The sequence below is a fragment of the Rhinatrema bivittatum genome, chromosome 1, assembly GCF_901001135.1.
Source record: "Rhinatrema bivittatum chromosome 1, aRhiBiv1.1, whole genome shotgun sequence".
Taxonomy (NCBI): Eukaryota; Metazoa; Chordata; class Amphibia; order Gymnophiona; family Rhinatrematidae; genus Rhinatrema; species Rhinatrema bivittatum.
The window spans coordinates 682,289,226-682,300,854 of record NC_042615.1 but is presented as its reverse complement, the minus strand read 5'-3'; the positions used below and the strand labels follow the sequence as shown (position 1 = coordinate 682,300,854).

Genomic DNA, 11,629 nt, shown 5'->3' with positions numbered 1-11,629 from the left:
CCCTTGGCCTTCTGTCCATCTCACCTCTGGTCCAGGGTGGTCTGCCCAGCTTGCTGCATCAGGAGTCATATTGTATCTAACGCCTGAATGCAGGCAACGGAAATGATTGTCAACTATTATTGAATTTTTTTTTTTTTAAGTCTCCTTAACTACTACATATCCGATGTTTCCTTTGACCGCTGACCGACCCACTCTCCACTGTATACTTTCACTGGCAACTGAGGCACGTCTGTGTCTGGGATCCACAGCACTATCTTCTAGCTCTGACCAGCAACCCCTGGGCTTAATTGCTCGGTGATCTTTACTACTCATCCAGCCACTCATCACTCAATTATTGGCTTCCCGATCTATCATGCCAGCATTGCCACAGTCCACTGGGTCTCCTCCTCTTCTGCTCCAGATAACAGCTGTGACGATGCAAAAAATGCCAATCTAAGCTGGGAACTCATACACGCTACCAACAGATTCTGTCCAACCTGGGTTCCCACTGCATAGCCACTGCATCCCATAGGCTCTGAACTGAGACTTCTGGAAAATTCCTGCTCCCCAGGTGCTCACAATGGGCAACTGCTTAGGCAGATACTTCACCTCTCACCATGCTGACTGCAATGTGGTTATGGTGGACACAGATATCTACTGCATATTTAAACCTGCTTATGTCATCTTCTGATTACCCATTTTCCTTCCAGGTAGAACCTCGCTCTCGCATTGAACGGGTGCTGAAGACAAAGACTGTTGGGGGGGGGGGGGGTCAAAGGGTTCCTGAAAACAGGGCTTCGATGTGTATGCAGGGTGGAGACACATGGGATACACAGCACCATGCTACTTGAGTCTTTCAAGCACTCAGCCTAGACCCTCATATATGTGGTGAAAAATTAGACATATTTATGATACGTACCTTAAATGCTCTGTTGCAGCTAATTCTAGAACATTCTCCACCTCAGCCATTTCTCCTGGCTCTGGTTTACCCAGGCTTACATGTGTCCTCTGAGGAGATTGCAAACTATTTGATCCTTTGCCTTTCTGTGTTAAATCTGTGTACTTGGAGTCATCCAAAAGGAACGGGGACTGCTCCTGAGCTGGACCGGTAGGCTAAAGTAACAGAGAAAAGTCTAAGTCATTATAAATAAGGGATTTTACAATTTTTTCTCATTTTACACTGACCTAACAAGGGAGCATAGTTCTTGAATGCTAGTCACAATGTATAAATAGTCTAATAAAAAGGTATCACACCAAGAACTTGCAAGTTAATCTTTGCTTCTACATATCTAAGTGGATAAGATTAGAACCTTTTGTGACACTTCAAAGTGCATTATATTCAGGTACTGTAGGCATATCCCTATCCCTAAAGGACTCACAATCTAACAGGCCAATACTTAAAAAAATGCAGAGAGCTGGCGCTCCATGTGAGCGTCTGTTCTCCTGACGTGTGCTCAAGCACATCTCCTGGGCGCGCGATTCTCTGTTTTAAATGAGATGTCGCACTAATAAGGAGGCGCTAGGACAGTGATGGCGAACTCCAGTCCTCAAGTGCCACAAACAGGCAGATTTTCAGGATATCCACAATGATATGCAAGAGATAGATTTGCATGCAATGCCTCCATAGTATGCAAATCTCTCTCATGCATATTCATTGTGGATATCCTGAAAACCTGCCTGTTTGTGTCACTCAAGGACTGGAGTTCGCCATCACTGCGCTAGGACAATAGCGCGTCCCTAGCTCCTCCTTATTAGTGAAGAGGTGGTTGTCAGTGGGTCCCAACAACCAATGCTCTGTTTTACTGGCATCGGTTTCTGAACCCGCTGACAGCCATGGGATGGGGAAAATGGATGTCGGTAAAATTGAGCATCTATTTTTTCTAATCCTCTGACCAATGGGCAGATTTTCTTTTTAATATTTTTGGTTCCTCCAACTTGATATCGCTAAGATATTAAGTCGGAGGGTGTATAGAAAAGCAGTATTTTCTGCTTTTCTGTGCACTTTCTGGGTTGTTTAGACTAACACCTGCCTTGGGCAGGTGTTAATTTCTGATAATAAAATGTGTGGCTTGGCCGCACATTTTACTTTCACTATCCCGGGTGACTAACTAATAAGCTCATCAATATGCATTTGCATGTGATGAGCGCTATTAGTTTTTGGGGGGTTGGCCACGCGGTTTTCGACGTGCTATTACCCCCTTACAGTATAAGGGGTAATAGACACGGTTGGAAACACATGGCCAAACACACCGTTCTGTATCGGCCTGTGTGATTGTACCTGACACAATGGAGGGTGAAGTGTCCTGCCCAAGGTCAGATGGGGGTGACATATCTTGATTCCAGGGGACTAAGTGGAATATACAGTATGTCAGCAACTTTGTGTCAAGAGATTTTTAACCTATCTTTTTCTTGGAGCACAGGAATCCTCCTGATGATCACAAGCTATCCTCTCACCCTTGCTCTCAAACTTGAAAAGTGAAGTAGTAAAATAGAGCTTACTCTGCTCCAACAAAATGGAATAGCAAGGCCTAGCAAGCACTACAGATCCATCTCTAGCTTGCTGTGCAATATGCTTCTTCCTGCTTCCTCTAGCATTCCACAGCAGAGGAAACAGGAAATGTGCCACTTGCAAACCTGTGTTGACAGACCCTACTCCTAGCTGACACAAGACTTTTTTTTTTTTTTTTTAGAGAGACTTTACTGCATGGTTTTTAAAGCTTCAGGGAACAAACTGTAGAAGAAAATTTAAATGTTGTAAAAGAAAAGGTACACTAGGTTAAAAAAAAAAAATCAAACAGAGAATAGAAGTAGTCCCGATGCATTCAAAGACAGTCTCCTAAGTGGAGGTTTGGTAATTTACACTGCTTATGTGCAGAGAGTAGTGCCCTCAAACTTTGCAACGCTAGGAATTCTTTTTTCTTTTTCAGGTCATTCAAATGTAAGCTCTCAGATACTATCGAAAACCAAGATAAGGACCAGCAGGCTCTTAGTTATTCTCTTTCTCGTACCTCACTGCCACAAACTGGGTGCAGCTTCAGAAATTTCCCAAGTCTTGATTTAGTAGGGAGGATGGAGATGGGGAGAAGGGGGGTTAAAAAAAACCCAACCCAAACCACACACACAAATAAAAGCACCACACTAACATCTGGAGAAGAGAGAGAGGTGCAGTTCCCGGCATGCTCTGGCATGATTTCCTCAGCTTGTTCCACTTCAGTCTTCCTCTCTGCAGCACCCTTCTCTGCTACAGGTGCATCTTTGCTTTCAGCTGCCCTGCCTAGGTTAGGCTTTGATCTGTTGAATCTGCTCCTTGTCAGCCGAACTGATTTCAGGGCATCTTGATTTCTCTTTCCTGGAGAACCGGGCTCTTCATCAGACCTGGGAATGAACACATTAAAATAATATTAATTATCATGCTAGGAATTGCTGGAACATGAAAATCTCCAGCAATGCAATACTATTCATTTTACAGACATACAGTATACTGTAAATCTAACATGGCAGACTAGAAATTTATTCCTCAAGCTTTATAGGGGGTTATAACCATCAAAAAAAAACCCTACACTTGTAGTACCTGTAACTAAACTGTCTAACGCTGCATGTGACACAGAAGTAAAATAATAAATGAAAATTGACTTGAGACTTTGATGTTCATGGTAGATAAAGGAAAATCGGTTCTTACCTGCTAATTTTCGTTCCTGTAATACCACAGATCAGTCCAGACAAGTAGGTTTTGCATGCCTACTAGCAGATGGAAACAGAGAACGAAGCTTGAGGCACTGCTACATATCTGAGAGTGCCACCTGCAGTCCCAGTATTGACCTGTACCCAAGCCTATGTGTAGAACAAAATTGAACCCCCAACCAAGGCAACCAGTTAACTCAGGGTTGGAGCCCCCTTAACTGGAGCCCCACTTCCTCTCAATGAACTATAACCGCTTAACCTTGAGGGCTCAACATAGTTACATTCTGAGGATACACTCTAAGGGGCGGATTTTAAAAGGCGCGCGAATAGCCTACTTTTGTTTGCGCTCCAGGCGCAAACAAAGTACGCTGGATTTTAGTAGATACGCGCGGAGCCGCGCGTATCCACTAAATCCTGGATCGGCGCGCGCAGGCTATGAATTTTGTATAGCCGGCGCCGCGCCAAGCCGCGCAGCCTACCCCGTTCCCTCCAAGGCCGCTCCGAAATCGGAGCGGCCTCGGAGGGAACTTTCCTTTGCCCTCCCCTCACCTTCCCCTACCTAACCCACCCGCCCGGCCCTGTCTAAACCCCCCCCTTACCTTTGTCGGGGGATTTACGCCTCCCAGAGGGAGGCGTAAATCCCCGCGCGCCAGCGGGCCTCCCGCGCGCCGGGCCGCGACCTGGGGGCGGGTACGGAGGGCGTGGCCACGCCCCGGGCCGTAGCCACACCCCCCGTACCCGCCCCCAAAACGCTGCCGACACGCCCCCGAAACGCCGCGACGACCGGGCCCGCCCCACCGACACGCCCCCCGACACGCCCCCCTCCGAGAACCCCGTGACTTACGCGAGTCCCGGGGCTCTGCGCGCGCCGGGAGGCCTATGTAAAATAGGCTTCCCGGCGCGCAGGGCCCTGCTCGCGTAAATCCGCCCGGTTTTGGGCGGATTTACGCGAGCAGGGCTCTGAAAATCCGCCCCTGAGAATATAAACAGGAAATTCGGTCTTTCAGCAGCAAGGGGATGGGGCTCTGTACTGATCTGCGGTATTACAGGAAGAAAATGAGCAGGTAAGAACCAATTTTCCTTTCCTGTTCATACCCAGATCAGTCCAGACAAGTAGGAAGTTCTCAAGCACCCCTACACTGGGTGAGAACCTGAAAGACCCAAACGCAATACTACTTTCACCAAATGTGCTATCTTCTTGCGTCCGAACATCCAAACAGTAATGTCTGGTGAAAGTATGTAGCAAAGACCACATCGCGGCTCTGCATATCTCCTGAGGCGAAACTGACACTCTGCCCAGGAAGCATCCTATGCTCTCAAAGAATGCGCCCGGAGACAAGACAGCGCTTCTCGACATCTTCAAATATAAGCCAAACAAATGGTCTCTTTCAACCATGCAAAATCGTGTTTAGAAACTTTGACTCCTTTCTTTGTCCCACCGAAGAACACAAAGAGATGATCCAATCACCGAAAACTGTTAGTGACCTTGAGATACCGTAACAGAACTCGGCGAACATCCAAAAGATGACGTTCCTTAGACTGCAGCGATCCCGAGACCACTCCAGAAAGGCTGGCAGCACACCATCTGACACCACATTTGGCAAAAAGGATAGAACTGGTCGCGGCAAAACTCCATGACTGGAAATCTGCAAGAAAGGATCTCTGCAGGACAAAGCCTGTAGCTCCGAAATCCGTCTGGCCAAACAAATAGCCATCAAAAACACAGTCTTCAAGGTGAGGTCCTTTAGTGAAGCTCCTCGCAAGGGCTCAAACAGAGGCCCACAGAGCACTTTCAGAACCAAATTAAGACTCCAATCAGGGCAAGCCTTAAGCATTTGCGACCTCTAGTGCATAACGCCTTTCAGAAAATGAATGACATCAGGGTGAGAGGCCAAAGAGCTCCCCCGCATCTTGTCCCTAAGGCAACCCAAGGCTGACATCTGCATGTGGAGCATGCTATAGGCAACCCCTTTGATAACCCCTGTTGCAAAAAGGCCAAAATGTGAGGAATATCCATGCTCAGCGGGTCCAGCCGCTGTTCCAAACATCAAGACTCAAAAACCTTCGAAACCTTGATATAAGTCCTTCTATCCTGAAGCCAGGGGGAAATAACCAGCTCTGAATATCCTTTTAATCACAATTGCCACCTCTCAAAAGCCAAGCCGCGAGAAAAAAGTGATCCTCCCTTTCTGAGAATATGGGCCCTTGACGAAGAACCCCTGAAACATGGGCCAATCTGAGAGGCTCAACCATTGTGAGACACACCAGATCTGCAAACCACAGTCAGAGCGGCCATTCCGGCGCTACCAGAACCACCGCCGCAAGTCACGTCCAACAAGAGGCCAGGGAGAGAATATGTATAGCAGAACTCCTTCCGGCCACGGGCACACCAGCGCATCTATGCCTTCCGACACGACTTCTCACCTGCGACTGAAGAATCAGGCCATCTTGGCATTGCCTTGCATGGCCATAAGGCCCACTTGGGGGCCGCCCCACCTGTTGCAAATGAGAGTCCAGGCTTCCAGGGACAACTCCCATTCCCCCCAGATCCAACTGCTGCCTGCTGAGGAAGTCTGCTTGCACACTGTCAATTGCTATTCCCTCAAGGAAAAGCTCCACCCATGCAAAGAGAAGCTGGGCCTCCAGAGCCACAGCATGACTCTTCATCCCTCCTTGATGACTGATGTACACCACCATCATCGCATTGTCTGAAAAGATTCTCACCATCCGACCCTTGATCCAAGGCAGGAACGCCTCCAGGGCTCTAGGGACTGCTTGTTTCCAGGCGACTGATTGACCATACCGCCTCCACCAGTGTCTACAGACCTTGAGTCGATCACCCCTAACAGACCACCCTCCAACCCTTGATGCTGGCATCCATAGTAACCACTACCCAGGCCGGAGACTCCAGATCTACTCCCTTCTCTAAGTTGTGGTGCAACAGCCACCATGAGAGACTGGACCTGGACTCCCCTGTAGAGGTACAGGCAGTTGATATGGATTCCACCTGGACAACAGCACCTTCTGTAAGGGTTGCATGTGAGCAAAGGCCCATGGAAACAAATCCAACATGGATGCCACGGAGCCCAGAACCTGCAAATAATCCCAGACTTTGGGCACTGGCAGACGTAACAGGTGCGTCACTTGCATCTGCAACTTCGTTACTCTGTCTGAGGTCAGGCACACCTTGCCCCTCTGAGTATCGAAAAGAGTCCCCAGATATTCCAGCGATTGAGTTGGAACCAGATGGCTCTTCAACAGGTTTATTACCCAACCCAGCAACCACAATCTGTCCATAATCCACCACACTGAGCGACTGTACTCCTTCACCATCTTCACCCAGATGAGCCAGTCATCCAGATATGGGTGAACCAGAATCCCGTCTCGCCTCAAGGCCACCGCCACCACCATCAACATCACCCCTTTGTGAAGGTCCGTGGAACAGTGGCAAGCCCTAATGGAAAAGCTTTGAAGGAAATGCTGTCCCAACACTTTGAACTTCCGAAACTTCTGATGATCCATTCGAATGGGAATATGCAGAAAGGCCTCCATTAGATCTAATGATGCTAGGAACTCTCCTTTGCGAACCGCTACTATCACTGTGTGCAATATTTCCATGAGAGAACGCGAAACCCACAGGGCATCGCTGACCCTCTGCAGATCCAGAATGGGTCAAAAAGTGCCCTCCTTTTGGGAACCATGAAATAAACTAAGTACCTCCCAGTCCTTGCTTGGCCAGAGGTGCTGGAACAATTGTATCCAATCTTAGCAACCTCTGCATGTCCCGCACTACCTCCTGCTTGCTTCAAGATGAACAATAGGCTTCAGGAAGGTCTCCCTGATGGGGTGTGAAAATTCTAAGGCGTAACCATCTCTTACCACCACCAGAACCCACTGGTCCAAGGTGACCTTGGTCCATTCTCCGTAGAATCAGGCTAATGTTCTCGCCCCCTCCCCACTGCCTCCACGGAGGAATGGACCACTCTGGCTTCATTGCACTGACTTTCCTCCCCCAGTCCCCTGACCAGCAGAATCTCTAGAGGATCTGAGGGAACCCCGACATGACAATTGCCTTCCCGAAGTCTGCTTCTGTTCCAAAGACGAGGAACTCTTGTCTGAATGAAAACGTCTCGTATCCTGAAACCAGGAACGGGCAGCGAAACTTTTCTTGCCACTCTTCTTATCCTCAGGCAACATATTCTCTTTTGATTCTCCCAAGCTCTTCATCAGCTGGTTCAAATCCTCCCCAAATAGAAGTTTCCCTTTGAAGGGGAGGTTAGCTGGGACTTGGTTCATGTGTCCGCTGACCAATTTCGTAGCCACAATAGTCTACAAGCCGCCACTGCCAAGATCAATAAAATACAGAATCCTACACAAAGCACTCACCATAATCCACAAATCCATCCACAACCAACTACCACTAGACCTTCAGTTCCCATTAAAACTATACTCGTCCGCAAGACCAACTAGAGAAGCATATAAAGGAACCCTTCAAGCCTCCCCAACTAAATCCACATGCCTAACCTCCACCAAAGAACGGGCATTCTCCACAGCGGGCCCCATCATCTGGAACAATCTTCCGACAGACCTAAGATTGGAACCCTGCCTGCTAATCTTCTGAAAAAAACTCAAAACCTGGCTTTTCCTCCAAGCCTTCCCTTAAGCTCGAATATTTCAATATAACTCAACAAGAGGCTTCCTAATTAGCCAGACGCCCGCTCCCAGTCACAGTATAGACATAAGTTCTCATCCTCTAGTATTTTTGCTTTCCTTTTTTTTCCAGGCTACTCTAGCCCCCAAGTTCTATCTCCCTGTTATATGTAACTGCGCTTCGGCCTTCCTGTTATTTGGTTATGTTTAGTTAGCCCCTAAGTTCTATGTAAACCGGTCTGATATGAATCTTGTCATGAAGTTCGGTATAGAAAAATGTTAATTAAATAAATAAATAAATAAATCAATCAATCAATCAAACTTCTGGAATAGACTTAGTTTTTGGGTACTTGCCAGGTTCTTATGGCCTGGATTGGCCACAGTTGGAAACAGGATGCTGGGCTTGATGGACCCTTGGTCTGACCCAGTATGGCATTTTCTTCTTCTTATGTTCTTAAGGTGTATGCACCAAATCATATAGCACACTCTCCACACAAGCCACTCCAGCTTCCAAATACGCTGACTGCATGGAACTGCTGGGGTGAGTAGAACTCTGTTCTTGTACCTTCTGCACCCAGCATAAGCAGGTCCTCTGTATCAGACTGTCACAGATACCCGCCTGGAGACTCAAGGAAGAAACCTCAAACATCCATTTTAACTGCATCTCCAGCCTACGGTCCTGAACATCCTTCAGTGCGGCTGAATCCGCCACTGGAACAGTTGTTTTCTTGATGACGGTGGAGACTGTCACATCCACCTTTGGCAGCTTGAACAGATCTAAGGTCTCTTCCATCATTGGGTATAGCTTCACCATCGCCCTGCCCACCTTAAAACCTGCCTCCAGGAAATTCCATTCCCAGTTAACCAATTTCATTATTCTCTTAGGTAACAGAAAGGCACTAGGACAACTCCGCAGTCCCTCTAGTACCAGATTTACTCCCTCATTGTTCGGCTCCTCTTGAGTGACCTTAATACCCAATTTCTCCAAAACCTGAGGAATCAGGGGGCGCAGCTCCTCTTTCCTAAACAGGCAGGTGACTCTCAAGTCATCTCCCTCTGCCACCAGCATCTGTCTAGATCAGGGTCATTCTTGTCAGTATCCGGACCCGCATCCGAGTCCACATTGGGAGCCACCCTACTGGGATCACCCGCTGTAGGGATACTTGCAGGATCTTCCTGAGGATCATTCGAGCAGTCCAAATTCCTTGGATCACCCTCAGATCCCAAACCATGCCCCAAGCCCAGACATTTGAGCAAATCACCCAAACCTTTTCGAAGGACCTCTCGGTTGTTGTTCCCTGGGACGCTTCTCTCCTGCCCCCTTCCATGCCAGAAAGGCCTCATGCCTCCCTTCCACTCTCCATTGTAAATAGTACTTTATTTATTGTATATAGTAATCTATCTCCGTTCTCCCTCTCTTTTTTTCCTTCTCCCAGTTAAGGCTACCTTGTTAGAATGTAACTTTCATGCTCCTTCAAATTGTCACTTGTTATATGGTTGGTTATAGTTCTACTTTGTTCAATGTAAACCGAGTTGATTTGATCTGTATCAAGAAAGTCGGTATATAAAAGCCTTAAATAAATAAATAAATAAATAAATAAATAAATAAATGCAGGAGTAGAACAAAATCCAGTGAAAACTCTTTCGGATTCTCATCATCCTCACAGCCTGCTCCCATCTGATTCTCCACCTGTGCTAAGATCCCACACTACCAACCGTCTCATGGGAGAAAGAGCAGGAAGAGAATCCTTGGGCACCTTGGAGCTCACAGCCTTCTGCCTGAAACTCCTTCCAGTCCCTCTGGCCCTCCTGTCTGGTGCCTGCATCTGCGGAAGCTCCCTCACCCCCGGAGCACAGGGACACCTCACTGAGCTGCGCAGACCACAACCCGCATGCTTTACAGGCTGCCATGTGTGGCTCTGGCACCATTAACAAAAGGGAGAAGCAGTGGCCTAGCAGGAGAAAAACCCTGCTCTGGTGCTTGCACACAGACCACGCACATGGTCTGCCTTCAGAGCCACATGCCTGCACAGGAGGACCGAAAATGTGCCTGAAATATCCGCCTGTCAGCCTCCCCAGGTCCCCTGGAGAATCAGTGGTAGAGTGGGAGAAAAAAAAAAACCCCGCTCCACCACTCCCGCACAGGCTGCGCACATGATCTAACCCCAGAACTGCGTGTCTGCACAGGCCCAACTCAGCGTGCAGAGGAGAAAAACATGCTTGAGCCACCTGCCTGGCAGCCTTCAACGGCAAGAGGAAATGTGGAAAAAAGGATTTGCATTCATAAAAAAGTGGGGAGTAGCTTGCTTCTTACGGCAGTTACTACCCCAAACCAAATAAGCCTGATACTTCACTTTCAATGCATATCCAGCATAGCTCTCTGCTTCAACGGCAGGGGAGAAAGACTGATACTTCATGCATATCCAGCATAACTCTCTGCTTCAACGGCAGAGGGAATGAAGAACAACCAACAAGGACTGAATTACATAGTCTGGGTAAACAAATAAGCATGGGTGTAGCTTTAAGTATGAGAGAAAAAAAATGTGAAACCTGCTGGGCAGACTGGATGGGCCGTTTGATCTTCTTCTACCTTCATTTCTATGTTTCTATATTACTACTCTTTGAAAGATTAAACAACTGTTTCCTATTTACCTGTTCCACACCACTCATAATGTTCTTCTTTTATGTTGTTTAATGTCATTAAAGAAGTCTTAATATTAAGATGCATTCGACATTTTAAAACTTATCTGTACCATCAGAAATTAAAAATTATACTTTTTTTTTTCATTTGGGTTATCTGTATGTATATTTTTATGTGTAACTGTCACAGCTTTGAGTTTCACACTAGTAAAACATATTGTAAAATACCAAATGCTGCTCAGTTAGCCAGATCAATGGGCTGGCTCAAAGTACCCAACCCTCTTATTCTCTCTCTGTAGTATGATGCACAAGAACTGACTCTGAAAACTGATTTAAGAAATAAAAAAATATCAGAGCAGTGCTGAAAGTAAAATATGAAGCTTCTGTACAGTAAGATAACAGCTGCTCTTGGCAATGGTCTTTAAGGTTCAACAGCATCACATTACATTTCTGAGCAGGTAATTACTCAGATCTGCCATCCTCTGGCACTAGTAAAAGGACTCTTTCAACACTAACAGATCACATCAACCTGTTATGGTCAGAAGGGATCACATAGATATTTTGTACAGAAATAGAACAAATTTTTACATAAAATCTGAAGCACAAATTACAAATTTTTTTCTGTTCTCTTTAGCAGCACAGTACGGCCATTTGATATCTGTGAATTCTTACACAGAAC

General features: G+C 46.9%; 1 protein-coding gene across 4 annotated transcripts in view; it reads right to left on the bottom strand.

The window, feature by feature from the left end:
• BDP1 (B double prime 1, subunit of RNA polymerase III transcription initiation factor IIIB) overlaps positions 1-11,629 on the bottom strand; it is a 259,767-nt gene that overhangs the window by 136,658 nt on the left and 111,480 nt on the right. For all 4 annotated transcript variants that reach the window (XM_029574553.1, XM_029574582.1, XM_029574572.1 and 1 more), the window contains exons 18-19: positions 3,123-3,354; positions 899-1,092 (exon numbers count right to left, since the gene is read on the bottom strand). In XM_029574553.1, the coding sequence (XP_029430413.1) occupies positions 899-1,092; positions 3,123-3,354 (426 nt within the window). The remainder of the gene's footprint in view (positions 1-898; positions 1,093-3,122; positions 3,355-11,629) is intronic.